Source organism: Perognathus longimembris, chromosome 4 (assembly GCF_023159225.1).
Source record: "Perognathus longimembris pacificus isolate PPM17 chromosome 4, ASM2315922v1, whole genome shotgun sequence".
Lineage (NCBI taxonomy): Eukaryota > Metazoa > Chordata > Mammalia > Rodentia > Heteromyidae > Perognathus > Perognathus longimembris.
In genome coordinates, this window is record NC_063164.1 from 24,956,457 (window position 1) to 24,979,898 (window position 23,442).

General features: G+C 40.6%; 1 protein-coding gene across 4 annotated transcripts in view; it reads right to left on the reverse strand.

Moving 5' to 3' along the window:
- Zdbf2 (zinc finger DBF-type containing 2) overlaps window positions 1-11,360 on the reverse strand; it is a 53,279-nt gene extending 41,919 nt beyond the window's left edge. For 3 of the 4 annotated variants that reach the window (XM_048344886.1, XM_048344888.1, XM_048344889.1), the window contains exons 1-4: window positions 11,143-11,360; window positions 6,087-6,141; window positions 5,118-5,194; window positions 1,744-1,848 (exon numbers count right to left, since the gene is read on the reverse strand). In XM_048344886.1, coding sequence (XP_048200843.1) covers window positions 1,744-1,803 — 60 coding nt within the window. In that variant the 5' untranslated portion in view covers window positions 1,804-1,848; window positions 5,118-5,194; window positions 6,087-6,141; window positions 11,143-11,360. Of the gene's footprint in view, window positions 1-1,743; window positions 1,849-5,117; window positions 5,195-6,086; window positions 6,142-9,615; window positions 9,733-11,142 lie in introns of those variants that run through there. The other variant, XM_048344887.1, reaches the window with a different exon arrangement.
- Window positions 11,361-23,442: the final 12,082 nt, after the last annotated feature.

The window sequence follows — 23,442 nt, forward strand, 5'->3', positions numbered from 1 at the left end:
AATAATCTTCTTGCTTCCACCTCCCCTTGTTGGGATCACAGGCTTATAGGCATGTACCACCATACTCAGAAAAACTTTTATACATCAATGCATACTATCAAGACAACCCACAAAATTGGAGAGAGTATTTGCCAGGAGTCTAGAGTACACAGAATACATAAAAGACTTTCAACTCAACAATGTTTTTTAAAAATGTTTTTAATGGGCACCTGATTTGAATAGGCATTCATCCAAAGAAGATACACAAATGGCCAATAAGCACATGAAAGCATGATCAACGACATTAAGAAAATGCAAATCAAAGTCACAATGAAATATAACTTTACATCCACTAAAATGGCTACAATTTAAAAAAAAAAAGTGCTGGCAAGAACCAGGAAAAATTAGAACCCTCATGCATCGCTGGTGGTAACATTAAAATAGTAGAGCTACTTTGGAAAACAGTGAGGCAGTTCCTCAAAAAAGGTAGTTACCATGTCCCAACAATTCCACTCCTACATATAAGCCCAGGAGAACTGAAAATGTAAGTCCACACAAACACTTGTATGCAAATACTCATAGCAATATTCATGGTAGCCAAAAAAAGTAAAAACAACCTAAACACCCATTAATTGAATGAATAAACAAAATATGATGCTATCATTATAATGGAATATTATACAGTCATAAAATAGAATGAAGTAGGAATACATGCTATGACATGGATGAAATTTGAAAAATCTCATGCTTATTAAAAAAGAAGCCGTACACAAAAGGTCTAAAAGTATATGATTCCATTAATATGAAATATATATAATAGTTAAATCTATTCAAACAGAAAGTAGATTTGTATTTACCAAGAATTAAGGATAACAAGGAAATACAGAATATTTGTATAGAGGGTTTCCTTTTAGGATGATGGAAATGTTCTGGAATTAGCATACTTTTGTGTACTCGCTGAACCTATATCTAGATTTCACATATTAAAAGAGAAATGTTGACAGTGTACGAATTATCTCTATAAAAAAATTAATTTAAAAGAACCAACATACCCATTTTTCTCCCCGACAGTAGCAGCAATGATCCTTGTAGAGCACAAGTTAGAGGATTTAACACGTGGGCTCAGAACATAGACATGTCTTCCCATTTTACTTGGAATAAAGTACAGTCCTTACCTTAACCTGCAGCTTCAGAGTAGCTCTTCCTTGGCCTTCCTTGCCTATCACTCCTGACCCAACTTTCCCCTCCCACTGTTGCCACACTGGCCTTACCTCTTGGTTTTCCATTGGGTGACAAACACTCTTGCCTGAGAGTCTCTATCCTTTACTTTCATCTACCTAGAAAGTCTTCTCCCATATACATGCAAACCTGGCACCAAACCTGATTCAAATATTAACTCAAATGTCACGTTTTGGGTTTGTCTGGTTTTTTTTTAAGGCCTTTCCTGGCCACCTGACCTAAATGAGTACCCCCTTTATTTTCTTTTACTTGAAAAATGTTTTACAACCTGACACACTGTGTGCTGAGTTCATATGACTCATTTTCTGTCCTACTGTACTAGGCTGTAAGCACTGGGGGGAAAAAAAATCAAACTCCAATTTGTTCATGGTCACAGTGCTAGAATTTAAGCAGTTATCTGCAAATGAGCTGGGTTTCCATCTACTCTGTTCCATGAATGAGCAAATGAATTTAACCAAGTATAAAAGAAGAGAGGCTCACAACTAAGATCTTCTAAGGTGTCATCATATTAGTGGAACCTCTCACCTGTTCCAGGTTACTGTACTGCACACGGCAATAGCTGCAATATCCTTGACTCTTCTGCATCTTGAGTAACCAAAGGCAGGTGGCTACTCTCTTCCAACCCCCAAACTGCAAAAAAAGTGCAACTATTTGAAAGTAGAAAAAAATCAAAATTCCTTACTACTATGAGAAAAATGACTCAAAAGCCCAGTTGGGGGGGTGTTTTTGTTTTATTTGTTTTTTTCTGCGATAGGGTCTTGCTACATAGCCCAGACTAGCCTTAAACTCAAAGTTCTCTGATCTTGGCTTTCTGAATCTGAGGACATAGGTGTGCCCCACCCTGCTCAGCTTCCACCCATTGCTATTTCTTTTTATTGTTCCAGTCCTAGATCTAACTGAGGACCTGGATGCTGTCCCTGATCTTCTTTTGCTCAAGGCTAGCACTCTACCACTTGAGCCACAGTGCCACTTCCAGCTTTCTCTGAGTAGTTTCTTGGACATAGAAGTCTCACAGAATTTCCTGCCCGGGCTGGCTTTGAACTGTGATCAACTGATCTCAGTCTCCTGAGTAGCTAGGATTATAGGCATGAGCCACCAGTACCCAGCCCAACAAGGCCTATTTCTAATAGCAGTCAAAAAAGTACAGAAAGCAGATATGAGACACTGAATTAATCATCTTTTTTGCCAGTATCTGAAGACGTAAATGATGAAACTTCTTACCCATTTTCTGATGGCTTACTGACATTACTAGGAACTGATTCGCTAACAAAAAATGCAGTACTCACTATCGAAAGACAAATTACTTTGTGTGCCAGTCCTGTGTCTTGAACTCAGGGCCTAAGTACTGTCCCTGAAGTTTTGTGCTCAAGGCTAGCACTCTTCCACTTGAGCAACAGCTCTACTACTGCTTTTTTTGGTGATTAACTGGATATGAGTTTCATGGACTTTGCTGCTAGGCTGGCTTTGAATGGTGATGCTCAGATCTCAACTTCCTAAATAGCTAGGGTTATAGGCATGAGCCTGGCTAAATTACTTTTTTTTAACAATTTATTTTTCATAATCCTTAAATAGTTGTGCAAAGGGGTTTCAATTCAAAATTTCACTTTGTGAGTACAATGCCAGTGTCAGTAAGATAGTATGACAGTATATTTACTCTTCTCTTATGGAGTTAATTTTTCCTATGATGTTTCTATGCAAAACTTGAGATTATTTAAATTTTCCATGTCTAATTCTGTATATGACAGTCCAGGAATCTAAGGCAGTTTCTGCTCAGTTCATAAAACAGGCAAATGTTAGGAGAATTTATCCAACCAACTTAATAAAAATCGCAGCTCAAATGCAAGACCATTCTCTTCTGACAAGTATATAAATCAAAAATGTATTAAAAATGTTTCCTGCTAGTGTTTAGAGATATCTCAGCAAATAAATCGTTTTCTAGTTTCCATCCACCTAAAATTATAATCCTTTACCACTACATACTGCAGTACTTTCCAAACCAAACCACGCTAAATGCCAAAAATCACAATTCTCAGTTAGTAGACCTGAACAGGAGAGCCTAGGATTCAGAATTTTAAATTCTCTTCAAATAACTTTCATAAACAGGTAATATATTTACTGACATAATGCATGTATAACTATGGTTATTTTAAGTAAAAGCTTCAATGTACTGTTCTCACTGGTTTATTTTTTTTTCTTTGTGGTGATAAGGCTTGAACTAAGGGCCTGGGCCCTGAGCTCTTTGCTCAAGACTAGTGCTCTACCACTTTGAACCAAAGCTCCACTTCTGTTTTCTAGTGGTTAATTGGAGATAAGAGTCTCATGGACTTTCTTTCCCAGGCTGGCTTTGAACTGTGATCCTCAGATCTCAGCCTCCTGAGTAGCTAGGATTACAGGCCTGAGCTACCTCCCACCTCCCACCGCTTACTGGGTTTTTTTTGCCAGTCCTGGGGCTTGTGAACTCAGGGTCTAGGCCAGTACTCTACCATTTGGGCCACAGCACCCCTTCCAACTTTTTCTGTGTATATGGTATGAGGAATCGAACCCAGGGCTTCATGCATGCTAGGCAAGCACTCTACCACTGAGCCACAATCCCAGCCCTCTTATTGGTTTCTTAAAACCACAAAGCTATAAATAATTTTTTCAAGGGCTTTTCTTCCTCTAGTATTGGGATTTCAATTCAGGTATTCCTGCTTGCTAGATCGACATTCTACCACTTGAACCATGCCCCTGGTTCCTTTTGCTTCTGGTTTTTTGTTTTCTTTTTTCAGATAGGGTCTTGCTGTTGCCTTGGACTAGCTCAGATTATTCTATGATCCCCTTACCTATATATCTCCTACATAGCTGAGATCCCAGACAGGTACCACCATACCCAGCTTGTTCCCTGAGATTGGGAAGAGGTCTTGGTGACTTATTTTTGCCAGTCATGGGGCCTAAACTCAGTGCCTGGCTACTTTTTGCTCAAGGCTAGCACTCTATCACTTGAGCCACAGCACCACTTCCGGCTTTTTTTATATATGTGGTGCTGAGGAATCGAATCCAGGGCTTCATGTATATGAGGCGAGCACTTTTACCAGTAGGCCATATTCCCAGCTCCTCTTGATGACTTTTTGCCAGGGCTAGCTTCAAACCATAATCCTCCTGATCTCTGCCTCCCAGTTAAGTTTTAAATTTTATTTTAAACCTTCTTGTCTATCATAAAATATGTGACAATCCTATGTGCCTTGGGTACTTCTTTGTTTGAAACAAAGTCTCCCTATAAATCCCAGGCTGGCCTCAAATTTTCAGAAGTTCCTACCTCAGCCATCCAAGCACTAGTATTACAAGTACGTGCCACACATACTTGTACCACACCTGGCTCCATTACTTGAGGATTTTGTTGTTGTCGTGCTGGTACTAGGACTTCAACTCTGAGCCTGAGCACTGTCCTTCAGCTTTTTTTGCTAAAGGCTACAGTTGCTCTTCCACTTGAGCCACAGCTCCATTTCTGCTTCTTTTTGCTGGTTAATCGGGAACAACAGTCTCATAGACATTCCTGCCCGGGCTGGCTTTGAATAACGATCCTCAGATCTCAGCCTCCTGAGTAGCTATAATTACAGGCATGAGCCACTGGTGCTTACCAACGAGTACATCTTTTTTTTTTTTTTTTTTTGGTCAGTTGTGGGGCTTGAACTCTGGGCCTTGGCGCTGTCCCAGAGCTCTTCAGCTCAAGGCTAGCACTCTACCACTTGCGCCACAGTGCCACTTCCCAATGAGTACTTCTAAATAAGATAATACAGCAGTTTAAAAGCTTCAGTTTAAGCTAACATCAATGATTGAAAAATGAAATCACAGCCTTAAAACCAGTAAGATGAGAATACAACAGCGTCATCAAGTCAAAATCCAACATAACATTCTCTTACCTATTACTTTCGGTGGAGAACCTTGGTTCTTCTGACTTCTCACACTTACGAGGAAAAGAAGTCAATTAAATCAGCATCTGAAATAATATATGAAATTACATTAAATTGGTCTTTTCTCTATTAATTTATTTCATTTAATAATCTGCAAGATATAAGATGCAACAAAACTTCTGAGTTATATAGCTAAGGCAATTTTTAGACTAAGAGGATTCTAAAAATTAAACCTAATTTTTAGTCATTTTTGCTTGACAAATAAGTACATGACAACTACTTTAGTGATTTATTAAAAATGTAACCATCAATAAATGAAAGGCAAAATAAAACGAGTCTACACACAAATGAAATACTGCCTTTTATGGCCTTTAAGCATTTTAGCATGATCACCTGTCATGTCCATCACTTCTCCTGCCGTGACAATGGGTTATAACAAACCAGCAGCATGTGTTGATATTTTAAAAAATTAACATGCCTGATTTCTACCTGAAAACTTAGCAAATCAAATCCCATTAGAGGCCAGAGAGGAAGGCCAGGCAGGCGCACATTAAGTACAATGAAAATACTCCCAAGCAATTCAAAGTTTACTCAATAATATAAGCTATCACTTTTTATAGGAGTTAATAAAATTCTTAGCATAAAGATCATTTCTCGGGCTGGGGATATGGCCTAGTGGCAAGAGTGCTTGCCTCCTAAACATGAGGCCCTGGGTTCAATTCCCAGCACCACATATACAGAAAACGGGCCAGAAGTGGCGCTGTGGCTCAAGTGGCAGAGTGCTAGCCTTGAGCAAAAAGAAGCCAAGGACAGTGCTCAGGCCCTGAGTCCAAGCCCCAGGACTGGCCAAAAAAAAAAAGATCATTTCTTTCAGGTCTGGGACTATATTATTTGGCATAACTGAGTAGGTCTTTTTATGCAAACTCTGAATTCTACTAGAACTTGACTTTTTTTTTAATAAAATAACAAATGACTTACCCGAAGCAGAAAAAGTGAAGGTATTTCATTCACTGGATTGAGTCTTGATAAACACCTGTAAATTAAAATAAAAAAATGTTAATAATGTTAAATTCCATTCCCATGTGTATATTCAACAGACCAAACAAGTATCCCAAGCCACATTAAAGTTTGAACAAAAAATCATGTTTCTAAATACTAAAAAAGAATATTAACTTTTGAAGTACTTTACATACTATTACTCACTGAGTGTCAACATGATTTCCTAAGCGGTACCGCAATTGGTCTATCTAACTCACCATCCAACACTTCAGACCTCTGAGTCTGGGGAACAGTAATTGTAAAAGAATGTAAGGAGCTGTGCTCCAACATTTAGGTTAAGAGCAAAAGTGCTGTCACATCCCAAAATGAATTCTTTTACAAGAAATATGTAAGTAAAATTGAATCTGGGTCCCCAACTCAACTACCAGCTAAAGTATTCATTTCAATGAAAAATACTATCAATTCTTCAATGTCCATCTATATCAGTAGATGATTAAGCAGAATGATCAGGGTTTTTGTATTCCTCTGCATTGTTGTTGGCAAACTGTTTATCCTTCCCAGAACCCACTGGTTTAAAAACAATTCCAACACTGAACAAGATGTATTGTACTCATAACTTGACTTAATGAATTGAAACTTCAAGCACACCTACTTATTTTTTTTAATCCAATTTAAAAAAAAAAGACAGTGACACCTCTTTTTAATCAAGTATATCTATTAAGCACCTATGCTGTGCGGAGTTCTCTGTGCTAGGAGCTTTGGAAAATAGACAAATACGAGACAAGTATTCTTACCATAAAATCGAAAAAGGAATAAAAAAATCAATTCAAGTATGAAGGAGAGGTTGAAAAATGCTTGAACAAATAAATGCAGGAGTAAAGATACAGCTTAGTAGCAGAGTTAGCATTCAGGAAGTCCTATGTTGGACCTCCCTACCACTTCCAGTAAAAAAGAATAAATATAAATAATAAACAAACAATATGATAACAGATTCAATTGAAAAGTTTAGCTTCAGCAAGAGTGGCCAGGGAGTTCAAAAGTGAGGACATATGGCTTTTAAAGCCAATTCTGGAAAATGGGAAATAACGATATTCAAAGGAACAACGTAGGTACCAGAAGCACAGATACATTTGGAAACAGTAAATAAGCAAGTTTGGCTGAACCTAAGGTTTCATTTGAGAATTTAAAAGGCAAAGTAGAGCTTTGACGTGGCAACATTTAAAAGCAGACTAAAGAATTTAAATGTAATTTTAGTGTGTGAATTATTTTCCTTTTTGAAAGAGGTATATTCAAAGCGTGCTTTACGAAAATTCTCGAACAATGGCTACCTCCTACTCAAAGACGCTTTGAAATGGTTTTAAGAATTAGCTAAAACTACTCAGCGCTGTTTCCTGCATTATTGGAAAATTAGTTACTAATCAAAATATTCAAATTCAAATAGTCTCATTTAGGCTCCTAAATGGAAAACAAGAATTTTAATTGTTTTCCTTTAAAGTGCTTTTTATTAATTTCGATTACAAGATTAAAACGTGCTTAGAGTAGCACAATCATATATATATATACATATATATAATCAGTTTATGGAAAAGTTCAATAAAATAAACATCAGCTGTATATCCCACAGGTTGCCATCAACATGTCATGTATTCTTTGTTTTAAACCTATTTTTTTAAGAACATAATGTATTGCGCTTTCTTTTCCCACTCTCATTTAAGCATGTGACAGCACCTTTACACACCATTATATGTAATTCTAGAACAGAATATTTAATGCTCACATGGAATTTAATTTTTAATTTTTATCAGTGTAAGATGCAATCTCTTATCTGGTAAGAAATAGCAGTGAGACTGTAAGATAAAGGATTTTTAGGACATGAGTGCGCACACACGCACATATACACACAACCTTGATACCTTAAACACATAAATGCACATGTGCTTAAGGCTAGGCTGGGTGTTCTTGACTAATTAGCCTGGGATGTTTTGTTTTATTTTAATTAGCCTGGTATGTTTTGTTTTATTTTAATGAGTACATTAAATTCCAAGTGATTTTTTTCCACAAGCCACATCACAATTCACCCTCAACAAGTTTCCATTTTTGCTGCTCTATAGCACAGCAAGAATCCAAAGACATTTTCAAATTCAAGAGCAGAATTATGATTAATGCTTAAGATATTTCCCCCCAACTTCTTACAGCTGTTACATCCAGTTAAAGCCTTTTCAACAAAAACCTTTATTTTTCCATTTCAAAAAATTAGAATGCTACTTTAAAAATTACAATGTTCACATTCTCATTGGTTTTTGTAACATTTAAAATTTCATAAGCCAATCCAGGGCACTGAACAAAGATATCAGCACTGCGACTCCCTCAGTGCTTTTTTTTTTTTTAAGGACTATTTCGTGCACATCTGATATCTGTGCAGGGTCCAGAGATAAATACAAAAATATTGTTGAAATGACTTTGGAGTTTTAGTGTATAACATTGTGACAAAAGCTGACAAAATCCAGAATTTTCACCGAAAATATTTTAATTGCCACCAAAAAAGAAATCATGTTGAGAGAAAATAAAAAACAAAAGAAAATTATCTTATTTTTACAAAAAAAAAATTAGGGACAATCTGAGCTGGGCACATGCCTATAATACAGGAAGGTATTCCTGAGGCAAGATTATCATGAAGGTCTTTTTTTTTTTCCTTTCCTCAGGGGGAAAAAAAAAAAATTACCTGTCCAGCAGCAGAAAAACAATTAGGGAGCAATCACAAAAAAGCAGCCAAATATTTTTAACATCATAATTCAACATTAGTTCACAATAATGAATAGTGAATAATGTTCACAAACATTATTCACTAATTTTCACTTTTCATCTTCCTTTTTTAATTTTTTATTTATCCATGCTATGCAGGCTCTTCCTTGGTGACAAGCATTTTGGACATCTTTATTCAGTCTAAATAAAATAATAATAGCTAATCTTGAATAGTTAATCAAAGCAGGACACCCCAGACAACAGCTTCACTCAAATTACTTCACTTAAATGCCAAACAGCCTTAAAGATTGGAAGCAAGGTAATTCCTAATTAACGAACCAGGAAACTGAGGTTTAAGTTGACCAGGTATATTCTTCCTGGCTCAATATAGCCAGTGTAAGCTGGTCAATCTACCCAGCTTTAAACTCCCAATTTCCATTAAGTGTTTGTGTATTCTTACAAATGTGGATTGTTTTAATATTAGGAGAAAACAACCAGAAACCAAATTTCGGGTGCAATACACAATATCACTATTCAAGAAAGAAAAAGTGTAAAACTAACCTTTAGTTTAATTGCATCATTCCCGTTGAGTGCTGACAATATTTTGAATTAGTGATTTCAAAATTTATTAAGCATGACACCATAGGAACAATACATTTTATATTAAAAGCTAGCGCGCGTGTGGGTGCGCACACGCGCGCGCGCACAGAACACACACACACACAGAAACACATGCGCAGTTTAAACAAGGCTTTCAAAACAATACCTTCAAAAAATGAATTCTGGCATTTTCCATGCTATCTTATACTTCATTTTTAATAAATGCAAGCCGTGAGCCACTAAATTAATTTCACAACTCACTAACTGGTTGCAAATTGCACTGTTAAAAAAAAGAAAAACAACACTGCTTCAATTTATCAAGCAGAGTAAACAATATTTTATAGAAACCGGTTGCTACCCTGAATTTAGTTTTCCAGCCAATAGGCTGGCCACTGCAGTGATACGTAATCAAATCTTCAACGAGTTTCTCTCTGCCCGGTTACGCTTGGCTTTCAAACAAAACAGGGGGGGAGAAAAAGTCACCAATATGTTAGTTTAAAAAGAAAAACCACGCAGAAAATATATACTCCACGTACGTGTGAGACACGCATATAGAATTGTGACTGGGGGGGGGGGGGCGCTGAATTTGGCCGAAGTACATGATAGGCACGTACAGAAATAATCACAATGCAGCCCCTCTGTACAAATTAGTATACACTCATGGAAAAAGATAAGGTTTGGGAAATGATTAAAAAGCACTTACATAAATTTATGTCTTCGCTAAATTTAAAAAAAAAAAAAGGAAAAAAAAAAGATGAGAGATATACCCCCTTCCTCCCCGCCCCCCGAAACTGTTCCTCAGCTGCCTCCTTCGGCTGAGATTTCCACGGGCTTTTTCACGCCCCGCTCGGAGGTCCACTGCAGCCAAGAGTAAATAAGTGCAATCAACAAGCAGCGCTCACACTTGCATCCGGGCACGAACGCCGGGTCGGAGGCTCGGGAGCCGCGCCGGTCCGCGGCTCTACCTTACACTCGCCGAGTCCGAAAACCTGGAAAGCGGCCTTGAAAGCCCAAGTCGGGACCACGGCCAGATTTGCCCGGGTGTACACAACTGTTGCACGACGATCGTCCAAAGGATCGCTCGCGCACTCTCCCACCACCACCACCACCCCCCAAAAAAGAACCCACCGCAAGCAGACACTCGGGCGCGCACACGCGCGCACTCACCAATTCCACACTTCGAACGTTTCCAAAACGCACTCCGGGCCGCGCGGCTGGAGAAGGCCTCGGCCGGGGACCCCGCTCCCGTCCCGGGCAAGGGGGTGTGGACGGCGGCTCCGCGGGCTCCGCCACGCAGGTGCCCCGACGAGACCCGAGGGCGGACGTGGAACCTTCCCGGGGACCCCGCGGCCACCCCGCTCCCCACTCGGGACCCCCGGGCCCAACCCCTGTCTCCGCAACCCGCCGCCGCCCGGCCCAGCCCGCCCCAGCCCGGCCCGGGGCCGCCCGCCCGGCTCTCGCTAGCCCCCCGGGGCGGGAGGAAGGGACACGGAGGAGCGGGAAGCCGGAGACCTGCGAGCGGGAGTCCGGCGAGTGGATCGCGGAGCCCCCGAGGGTGGGGAGGAGGCCGCTTCGCGCCTCCGGACGCTCGGCGGGGAGACCGAGCAGGCCCCGCCTGCGGGCGTCGTCCGGGCCCCGGGCCGCGCGCCGCCCCGGCCCGCCCCCGCGGCGCGGCGGCCCACGTTCAGCTCACCTCCGCCGAGGCGAACGGGATGCCTTCCCGGGGTCCGGGCCCCCGAAGGGAAGACCGAAGTCTGGACCTGGACGCACGCTCTCTCCCTCTCGACCGGGTTCCGCGGCGGGCGACGCCGGGGACCCCGGGGGTCGTGAGCCGTCCCGAGCCGAACGCAGTCAGAGGCGGCAGCCCCCAGCCACGCCTGCCCTGGAGCGGAGAGCGGAGCTCGAGTCTGCAGACGCGGGCTCCGAGTCACGACTGAGGCTCGCGCTCGCACCGGCGGGCCACGGCGTCGCAGCCCCGCTGCAGCTTTGACGTCAGCCAAGGTGCGAAAACCGGGCCCCTTCTGACGCACGGGCTCGGCACCGCCCCCCGCCCACCCGCCGCCCGCCCGCCCGCCCGCGCCCGCGCCCGCGCCCGCCCCGCCGGAGCCCCTGCCTCCCCCTCTCTTAAAGCGGACACTTCCTCCCCTTCCCGGGGGCCCCACTCCTCAGCCCTGGAAAAGCAATCTGGCACCGACCGGAACGACTGGGGCTCTCGGGTCGCGGGGATGGAGACCGTGGCTCTGAGCGCCGAGATGCATAAAACAAAAATGGCCAGATGAATTTCCAACAAGAAGTGGTGATTCAAAGCAACATGTGAAAAAAAAAAAAAAAAGAAAAAGAAAAAAGCAGCCGGGGGGGCGGGGGGACGTGGTGCGGGAAGGGTTAAACGCGCTGCCCTACTCCCCGGTGTCTGCACCGAGAGGTACAGGGGCACAAAAGCTGCTTTTTAATTAACGCTCCCTTCCCGGCTCGGCCCGGCCCACGAGGTGATTGCACGGCCTCGCATTTGAGTGGAGGGTCGCTGTAAAAAAAAAAAAAAAAAGAAAAAAGAAAGAAAAAGAAAAAAAAATAAAAAGCACCAGACCCAGACCTTGCCTTCCACCGAGGGAGAAGCCCGGGGCTCCTTTAGAGACACTGGGGGGGGGGGGGGGGCAGATTCAAATCCCCTGAGCAATGCACCAGGAAAGGGTTACTAATATTAACAGATATACATTTGTCATTCTGTGACACGCACGGCTAGTCCTCCTGCGAATGCAGCACCGAGCAAAAAAGCAAGCCGTTTATAAAGGTAACCAGGAACCAAAACCTCCATCAATCACACGACGCAATATATAATTACCATAAGAAAAATCGTCTTTGTCTAAAATGGAAGGGACCCCTGCTCCATCCGTAGGTAGCAGTAAAGTTGTTTTTATTTGTTGTTGTTTGTTTTTGAGACAGAGACTTGCAATGTAACCCACACCGGCCGGCCTTGAACTCACTGTGTAACCCAAACGGGCCTCCAATCTCTGGATCCTTCTGCCTCTGCTGGGATCCCCAAATGCTGGGATCTCAGCCAGGGCCCCATTGCACTGGACTAAAAGAGTTAGGTTTTGTGTAAAATACATGGCTTTGGAGTGTGAAACAAGAGCTTTGCTCTTTCGTGTGTTGCTTCCACCTTGCAGGCCACCCACCTCAGGGACTAGCGTCCAGCCATCGCATTATCCTGAAACCTCTAGGTTGCTTTACTAAATCGGAAATGTACTGGTTTCTTTTAAGGCAAACCCTTTCTGGCCTCAAACTTAGAATTATCGAAAGAAAACCCAGACACTAGGACATAATGAGTCACTAAGACTCACCAGGATTTGAACTCAAGAACTTGCTTGCACTCTACCACTTAAGATATACACCTCCACTTGTGCTTTCGGCGATTATTTTGGAGATGGAGTCCCCTGGACTTTTCTGCCCCCACTGGTTTCCAGCCACAATCCTCTGAATCTCAACCTCCTCAGTAACTAGGGTTATAAGCACAGTGGCGTGCCACTGGCACCCAGCTTAAGACACTTTTTTAGCCCCCACACTTAAACATCTCTGAAATCAAGAGGCACCTTCAAATCCTGAACTCTTGATGTTGTTTGCCTGCCTGGTGGCAGCATTGCCACCACATACAATATATAGATGGCTACTGTTCAGTCAGATCATCCTCATTTCAAATGGAGTCGCTCAAACTTGAAAACAGGTTTTTCCTGGGAAAAGAGCAGAGATTTCATGGTACTCAGTAGACACTATGTGGAAAATGAACTATGCAATTTGTGAGCAGGGACAGGAGGGAGAAACATGGAGAAAGAAAAGGAAGCCGGTTACATTGTCTAAGAATTGTACTCATTACCAGACTTAGGAAATGGTAACCCCTCTATACAATACCTTAATAACAAAATTATGTGTTTTAAAAAAAAAATAAAAAGGTTAACTGGTGGTACAAAGAATAAAGATTTTCCTAGAGAAAGCAAACTTTCCAAGGACCGAAAAGATTTTCTCAGCACTTTAGTGAGAGAGTGATGGGACTTGGTAAGAGCTAGTGGACTTCTGGGAGTCCTTTGTTTCTTGCACATGAGTTTCATTGTTTTATTGTACATTAGTTAATAGTGTATTTGGGGAATCTGTATGTGAACAGTTAAACTAGACACCTAATCCTCCAGCTCCGAATTTAAAAAAAAAAAAAAGCGGTGAGTGGGGCGTGACTTCTTGACTGTTACTGTTGATGGCCAAGCTAGTCAACCAAATCTCCCTCTGTGTTTTGGGTTAAAACACCACTGAAGAAGGGAAATGAATCCTGGATAGTAACTCGAAATTGACAACTGGTTACATTAGCCAGGTGCCAGTGGCTCACATCTAACCCTAGCTACTCAAGAGGCGGAGACCTAAGGATCTTGATTCAAAGCTAGCTGAGGCAGGAAAGTCCATGGGACTCCTATCTCTAATATAATACCCTAAAAAGCCCGAAGTGAAGCTGTGGCTCAAGTGGTGGAGGGCTATCCTCAAGGGAAAAAAAAGCTCAGAGACAGCGGTCAGGCCCTGAGTTCAAGCCCCAGGATAGGCGTCAAAAAAAAAAAAAAAGAAAGAAAAGAAAAAAAGTATTAGTATCAAAACTAACAGAATAAGATCAACTGCTTAAAAGAAAATCCTGGATTCAATAGGGGAACAGTCTTTCAATCTGATACATCACCCACACTTTTGTTGGCACATAAAAGAATAATATTGTAAGAAAAACGATATTGTATGAAAAACCATAGCCATTAACAAGTGATTCCACAAGTAATACAGAAAAGTTGAACTCTAAACCTGAAAATGCCTTTTGTAATACTTTAGCCAATCTCACCTATATTTTCCTTTTATTCGCTTACAAGATTGACATAGAAATAATCTATTCAAAGTTTTAAAGAGTTCTTTGACAAGTATGAAAAATTCAATTATAATAAATCATTATGCTATGGTTGAGTGGAGAGAATTTTTCTTCCAACACAATCCTATCAAAACATTAAAGGAAATGCCACACAACGCGAGATGTCTACTTAGGGGTAGAACTTCATTATCTAGGAGGCTTAAGGTTAAAAGTTCTAATTTCTCCATTTATTTTTAACATAGTGTAAGTCTGAACACATTTATTCAGCAAGTAGTTATCTAACCAACTCTAGTGATCAAAAGCAGATTTGTATTCATCCCATTTTCTTCCAACATATTAAATCTGGGGTAGAAAAAAAAAAAAGGATCCTATGTAAGAGTTATCTCAAATCTTTCTTCCATAAGGGAAAATAGCCTACTCAAAATCATCCTAAATCATTCCAATAATGCCTACATTCCAATAATGCAGACATTTCAGGGTAAAGACAGTTAAGATAACACTAAACTAATAATGTTGTAAAGAAACAGTTGTAGCGAAAACTTAGATCTCATTGATAAAACAACTTAGATCCCATCAAACTTGGGGGAGAGGGTGTTTTTCCCCAGGTTACATTACTAGGCATTTTATTTTACATACTTATACTCAGGTGACGTCCTTATGACACCTTTTCCAAATAGCCTAGCATCTTATCTCTTTAGAGCAGATGTCAAGCTATGTTAAATACCTCAGTGTTAGCCTAGAATGCCCTAGGTTTGATCCCAAATACTCAAAAGAAAAGAAGAGAGGGAGGAAAGGAAGAGAGAAAGAAAGAGAGAGAATGTTCTCTTTGCAGGTAAATAATTTTCCTATGTGTCCCTCTTTGGCTTCTCTCTATAAACAAACAAAAACCATTTGCAAAGTAGAGGGCAAGATTATAAAGCCATGTTCAGGTGATCACGCAAATGAGTTAAATCCTGATCTATCTTAAGATTTAATATCTAATACCCTCAAAGTCAGCAAACCACTAAATATAAACTTATCTTTATAGACAAAGATGATCCTCCTGAATGAAAAAGTTTTAGTATAGTACTTCCTGGCCATGTACCAGTGGTTCACACCTATAATCTTAGCTACTCAAGAGTCACAGATAGGATGGATCACAGTTCAGAAAGAGTCCGAGTGGTAGCGTACCTGTCACATGGGAACATAAATAGGAGAATTACAGCCCAGGCATACATGTGAGACCCTACTTGAAAACAAATGTAGGAGAAAGGGTTATTTAGAAGCATAAGGCCAGAGATAGAGTACCTGCCTAAAAAGTGTATAATGCATGGATTTCAATCCCCAATACCAAAAAAATAAAATTTTTCTTCAACATGCCAGATGTACATAAAGGAGAAGGCAAGCCGTAGATGGGCAATGAGCTAAAATGTTAACATCCTAATATCTTTTCCTTCATAGATATAAAAGCATGAACAATGTAAATGTATAACTTTCCTGCTATAGTCTCTGAATGCTTATTCTTCCTCAAACTAGCATTTTCCACTTTGATACTTTGTGCATAAGAGAACCTGGCTTCTTTTACGTACAATAGGCTTTCTTTACACAAAGATAGTTTGGCTGTTTGTTTCTAACACTTCTTCACCAATTCTTAACATACCCTATTCCTTTCCATTTTTGTTTTCATTCTTCCTTTGCCTTACATTCACCCTTTTATGTTGCTGTTTTTTAGCAGAAATGCTATCTATAGCCCTCAAAATAGCCCTTTACACTTCTGGGGATAATGGAGACTGAAAAGTTACTAACCTCAAACTTTGTTTCTTTTTTTCCCCCAGAAACAACATTTTGTCTTATTCTGAAAATACACTTGTTTCTCTCTCAAGATTGGGGCAGGACAAAGTATGAGACAGGTTGTTCCTTTCTTATATTAAAAAAAAAAATCAAATTTGGACACATTAAATCTCTAAACCTAAGAGAGTAATGAATGGCTAAGTTTGTTTAATGCTAAATAAACACCTTACCTATCCATATCAGTGCAAATGAGCACATATACCACAGGTTTGTTATGCTAAAGGATTTTTAAAGTAAGTTACCACTCCGATGGTAGTAATAAGATCACCGTGGCTTACTGTATAGGGAAATGACGCTGATGGTGAAAGATCGGTGAATTTGTACGAAGTATTGAAATTTCATTTATGTTTTAAGAGTCTGAAAGTATTTGCCAGATCCTAGATATAGATATAATTTCAGAAATATAACCCCTAAACATATTTCCTATAGGTAGCCTTCCGAATAATAAGTCTCTGGCCCGGACTAAATAAGGTTAAGTCTCTGCTATCCACACACAATATTGCCATCCAGCAGCAGATTAGCAATGGTTACTTTTAGCATTATTAGTTGCTCATAGATTCCATATGTATTTTAAATAAAAATGCACCGTATCTGCAGTCTTTTCATACAATGAAGTCATCCATAAACTCTTTGGGGTTTTTTTTGGCGGGGGGGGGGGAGTCCTGGGGGTTTAAACTCAGAGCCTCTGCTGGTTTCATTGGCACTCAACCACTTGAACCACACTTCCAGCCCTGCTTTTTGCTAGTTATTTTGGAGATGGTCTCTACTGAACTTCTCTACCAGGCTGGTTTCAAACTGTGATCCTCTGGATCTAAGCCTCCTGAATACAGGTGTGAGCTACCAGTGCCCTGCTTGAAAACTACTTTTTATGTCTCTCACTCTTTAAAATCCCTTTACTAGCTAACTTGCAAAAAAAAAAAAAAAAAAGAAAGATACAGACTTATTCTCCCTTCTCTTTTGGAGGGCTGATCTTGGCCACAAGTTTTAACATATTCTGCAGCCTCTCCCTTATCTTTTTTTTCTTTTTTGGTACGTTGTTGTTTTTTTCACAGCAACATCTGGCATTTGTATTGTAAGACATATGAAGTAACAAGAAACCGAATCTTGGGTGCTTTGGTCCTGGGTTTCTTACCTTCTTCGTTTAAGGGTTTTCTGACAACTTACTGGCAAACATCATCTTCATTAGAGAAAAAATTTTGAAACACTGAAAATTCTTCTAGCTCTTTCAGTTCCAAGCAAGGACACACTACAATCGGGATATATCAGTCAGTCCAGGATGCCCAGGTCTCTTCTTTATTTTTACAATAACCAAACTGAACATGCAAACCATAGCTTCAAGCACACTGGCCCTTGCCGAAGTTCCCTTCCGTGGGTACCTGGATTGCTCACCCTCCTCAGTAGGAGGCGGGTGGAGCCGGGGCTGGAGGCCCCGTTTTATGGGGAAACCTTGTTCATCCTTACCACCTGGAACCCAGGCCACAGACCCTTCCATTCTGCACTCAGCATCAGCAGCAACTTCTGCAGCCATACACTATACATGGAAAGTACGAACTCGCTTTCTGCCTCCTGTTACTGCTGCTAGGGGCCCCTGACAAAGCGCCTGGGGAAGGAGGATAGGGAGAATCAAAACTGAAAAAGAAGTGGGTCTCCAAGTTCACCCTTGACTGCACCTACTCTGTAAAAGCTACAGATAATTTTTGAGCAGTTTCTCCAAGATAGACCCAAAGGGAACGAGTGATCCCGGAATCTTGGTGGAGGGGCTGAAAGTCTGAAGGAGGAGAGGCAAGATCACTATAACTACATGTTGGATTGAAAGTCCTTTGTACAACTACTTAAAAATAATAAAATTTGTAACTAAAATATTTTCATTATGATAAAAAATAAAGATTGTTTTAAAACTATTGTAATGTCTGTCTGAGATGCCTTTTGCCCCCCCCAGCCCCTCAAAAAAGGTTGTCTGAAATATCTCACCCCACTAAAAAACAAAAAAAAACCTTTTAATAGGAATCTATGAGGTCGATTATACATAGATGATAAAGGCAAAGAGAGTTATTAATTGCATTACTTCCCGATTGACCAAGATAAAGAAGAGGAGGAGGAGGAGGATTACATTTTATTTATGTGGAATAATTTGTATAAACACTTTAACAAAATGTGGGGGAAAACCCCAACAACAAAAAAAAAGTACAAATTTTGCATTTGTCATCTGCCTCAATGAGTTTCAGGCGGTTGTTTGGGGGGAAAAATGCTCAGCCTTATCTGGAAGCAGCTAATTGCCTCCAAAGCACCTTGCATGACAGCAGATTATCCCATTTGAATATACGCTGCTGTGAGGAAAAACCTCACACAATCATTTGATTTTTTTTGCATACCCTATTTTTAAAAAATAGTAAATGGTGTTCCAATATTATGCTTTGCAAAGGGCATATATCTTTTAATGCTACGGTATTAGGTATCAGCCATGTTACTGGGTCCTTTTTTTTGTTAACTTTCTTTGCAGCACCTCTCACCTTGAAAATATTAGGCAAGTGCATCCTCACCCTGTGTTCTATGTTCTTTCTCCCACCCCCACATTTTTATTAGCATCAATTAGTTGTGCAATTGGGTTGCGTTTTGACACATCCATTTATGCATACAATATACCCTTTAATCACTCACCCCATCTGTCATACTCCCTCGTGTCCATCCCCTCCCTCCCTCCCACTTGTGCTCAATTTCTTTTCCTCGCGCGCCCATGTGCTTGAGCGCGTGCACACACACACACACACACACACACACACACACACACACACAGAAGCAGAACCTGTTTTATATTCCTGTCCCTTTTTTCCTCTATTTTGTTCTTGGTTTTGTTTTTGCCCCAACCAGGAGTTAAACTCAGAGCTTCCTTTGGCTTTTCCTGCCTGTGCTCTACCGCTTGAGCCATACTCCAGTCCAACTTTCTTCCTGGTTAAATTGAGATGATCTTGAGGACTTTCCTTCTCCAGGACAGACTTGAAACTCATCCTCAAATCTCAGCTTCAGCCACCAGTGCCCAGATCAGTCAGTCATTCGTTTTTCACATTGGGTGGGTGGGGGAATGTGTAAACTGGTTGCGAGGTTTGTGTATTTACCTTTTAGGATTTGATTACATTCTTGGCGAACATTTTTTAAAAAATATTCTTGATGCAGCTGCAGGCACCCAGACCTGAGGAAGCACTTCTCCCAGGGTTAACTAATTCCTAGACATAGCGAGGAATTTATTTGTTTAATTAAATTTGTTAATTTAACTACCAGCATACTTCTGATATGCAAAGCAACCATTCCCAAAACTCTCCTTTAATTAGACCACTATACTCCCTGGACACTATCCTCTTCCCTAATGAATGGAATCAGGTGCCAGACAACTTTGGATCCCTGGAGATACGCCCCCGGGGCTACTGAAACGATTCAAACTACTCCATCCTAACGCTACACGGCTTTCCCTCACTTTACTCCTTCATTGCTGAGAATCATGGGGAAGTCTTGATCTGCTCTCTGTCTACTCCCGGAGTACACAAGAGGCACTTCCCTCGTTGTCCCAGTGCGGGCACTGAGCTTCCTTGTGCTGAACCTGGCCCTAAACCTCCTGTGTCTTGGGGACCTTGATAATAATAATAATAATAATAATAATAATAATAATAATAATAATAATATGCCTCTTCCTTCCTGGTGATCACTTTGATGCTTGCATCTTACTCTACCTGCTTACAACATGTCTGATGATACATTAGGATAAATGGTGTAGCGAGCAGAATAATTGGAAGCAGAAGGCACTAATGAGTCTGTCAGCTGCTCTAGGCTCAATAACTGGCCCCACAGACCCCGCCGCTGCCTGAGACTGCACCGCTGGTGTGGACAAGCCTGCTGCCTAACTGCTACCATTTGTACTGTTTCTCATCTCCCAAGCTCAAATACGGGATTCGTGAGAGCCGAAAAGCTTTGTCCTTGCACAGATCCTGCTGGCCTCTTGCAGGATCCAGAACAATCCCCGTGTGCCGCCGTCTCAGCCATGTGGAGTGCTACCTGTGCAGCCGGGTGGGAGAGAGACGCGGCCGCACTGCCATGCTAAGTTCCAAAATGAGAAACACGGGGGAGAAATTGACCACAAAGGGTTCCAAAAAGCCTAACGGATGAAGATGGCCCTGAATGATTCCTGAATGTCACTGCTAGATCTCAGTCTCCCACTGATTTGTTCTAATCAATACACCTGATCTGACGAGCCCTGGAAGCTGCTCTTGTTGGGTGCCTTTTAGTAAAGCAACTCAGAACAATAAATATGAAGGGAGTTCTTGTATCTCAAAAGCTTCTCTTTCACTCAAACCTGAGTGTCACTGATGTAATCACCAAGGCTGAGGACTCTGCCTATCTCCGGGAGCAAACACAGGCAGCCAAATCACTTAGATAACGGGTGTCAGCGTGCTACTTTTTCCTTTTTTTTTTTTTCTTCCTTTTTTCAGCCATGCCTTGAACCTGGCACTCTGCTGGCTAACTGCAGATAAAGCCTCACAGACTTTTCTGCCCTAGCTAGCTTCAAACATCGATCCTCCAAGTCTTGGCCTCCTGAATGCTTATTATTATTGGTGTGGGCCATGGGCATCTGGCTCCCATTTGGCTATTGATAACATTCTAGGGCTAAAACTTAAATATTAATATGGGCAGATGGGGCATGGGCAGTCAGAGCAGGACATACGTATTTGTCGGGCATGTATTATACGGCCAGATGTTTCCCCAGCCTGAATTAGAGTGATATTCCTGGAATTAAATACATTCTAGGACAATACAAAAGACATCGAGTGACCGTCTGACAGTGCTAAAGCTGTATATTAATTTGTCAGATTACTCTGACAGTTATTTTGATCAGAAGGAGAATTATCAGTTTGTCACTAATGTTGGGGAAATTCTCAATGCTGGTTTTCTAACCAGTTTCTGCGGTTCTAAGTTGGAGTGTGTGTTTTTTAATGTCCTAAGAAACATGGCAAATATCTCCTCCTCAGTGCTAGCTACCCTAACTACTGGTGTTTTGTCTGGTTTTTCTTCTCATGTGTATGTGTGTAAAAATAATTAAACGCATTCAACGGCCTGAAGAATAGTACTTCCTTCCCTGTAAAAATTACACTAATTACAAACGATTCATGACAACAGGAGAAAGAACCTACGTGGTTACTGTGTAAAATCTGTATGCATAAGACAATCATTCTTCCTATAGGCAACGCACTGTAATAACAAGATTGTTTGTTTGTACTCGGGGCTGCACTCATGTTTGCCTGGCTTTTTGCTAGTTTGTTGGGGATTTTTCTGCCCAAACTGGCTTCAAATCACAATGCTCTGTAGTCTTAGGATCCGCAGCTAGGATTACCACAGCTAGAATCACCAGCTTCCACTTTATTCTTGAACTTTGTACAATATTGTATAATGTGATGTCCTAGTTCTGCAGATATATGAAAAAAAATTTCTAGGGCTCAAATGTAGCTCAGTATTAGAACTCTTACCTAGTGTGTGCATTGACCTGGGCTCTTAAAAAAAAAAATCCTAATTCTATTCCAGCAACTTGAGAAAATCTCCCATCTACAGCTGGACATTTGTAAACCTCATTTTCAAGTGTTTCAAGTAGCTGTGTGCCTGTTACCATGGCAACTAAAACGGGCCTCTCTGAAAAGGACAGCCAAGAAATCATGCAAAATGAAATTCCTTGCTGGATGTACACAATCAGATCTGAGAGTACCTGAATTAAGTGGCGCGAGCAACATCAGTGTGAGCGGCACAACACTGCCTTAGTTCTCAGATTTCCAACATGATCGCGGATCTTCTTACAGCAATTTCGGGACCATCTAATTCCATGTTCACTAGGCAAATAACTTCTAACATACAATATGTCTAAAAGGTTAGAAATAAATTTTCCATAGATATTCCTGAGAAATCACATACATGGCATTTGTTTCACATATTTTTCTGAAATACCTGCAACAAAGCCAAGCTCAGTTTCCAAACCTGCAAAACGAACTTGGAATCCTATGTTCACCTTCAGTTATTATAAACCAAAGCATTTAAGTAAACACCATTTTTAAAAAATCAAAGGTGGGTTCAGGAAAAGTTTTTCATGACGGTTGCAGATTTCTGCTTACTGGTTTATCATAAAGGAAAAGGGTACAAATGAACAGTCCGCTAGACGGACGGACGCAGTGCCTTGGACTGGGTATGCAGAGGGGAGTGTGGAAGTTCCAAGCCCTCCAGGCAGGGCCCGAAGCTCCCTTTGTCCTTTTTCACTTTTCAGACTCCCCACATGCCCTTTACTCCCTTCTCTTTCAGACTCCCAAACCAACGCAGCTGAAATCGGAACACGGCCTCGCTCTTTCCCCTTCTGTCCGTAGCAACTGAACAAAATCTGTTTCACCGCTTTAACTAGTGAACCACTGCGGGTGTTCTTTTTTCTTTTCAATTTTCATCACTTATCTTTATTGATAAAATAAGTTCCTACATACTCTCCAATTGAAATCTACGGTTCTTTTCTTTTTTTTTTTTAATGAAATGGAAAATTTGCTAAAAACAAAGAAAATGTCTAAACATGCAAGACGTCAAAATTATATCCAAGTAAAAGGACCAAGAATAAATCCACTCAACCTATTTGTTTACAAAAATAATTACCAAGTGATGTTTTATAATAGAGCCGCCGTGTGAATTGTGTCAGATTTAGTCTTGACATGTAGTTTATTCTCCTTAATTCTCACTTGGAATAAAAACTAAAATTTAAATGAACATGCCATTAAATGGAAAAATACTAAAAACCAATAGAAACATTTAAAAATAAAAAGCCTCATTGATTTATAAATCTTCATTAAGGCCTCTGAGTGGGAAATCTATTTAATGATTAAAATCAATCAGTCGCACAGCTCAAACTTTAGAAAATTGCTAATGTAAAAACTCGTTTAAGTTTTACCAATCTAAACTTATACCGAAAAGTCACCATGTTGAGAAACATCTTAGTGAACAAATTATATACCCCAAAGTAGTATTTTCTATTTGTGTTCAGTTGAATGTGTAATAAATATAAATGAGTATTTAATTATAAATGAGTATTTAATCATATTTTCTACACATCATCTTATCCTAATTGCTATGAAATTTAAAAACCAGGTTTCAATAAGGTACCAAAACACATTTCTGTATCTGGTGGGTTTGTTTTTTTTTATAAATAATTCATTTTGTGTATACATATTTTTAAATACACATATTGTAAATCTACAGCTTTCTACCTCCCTTTCC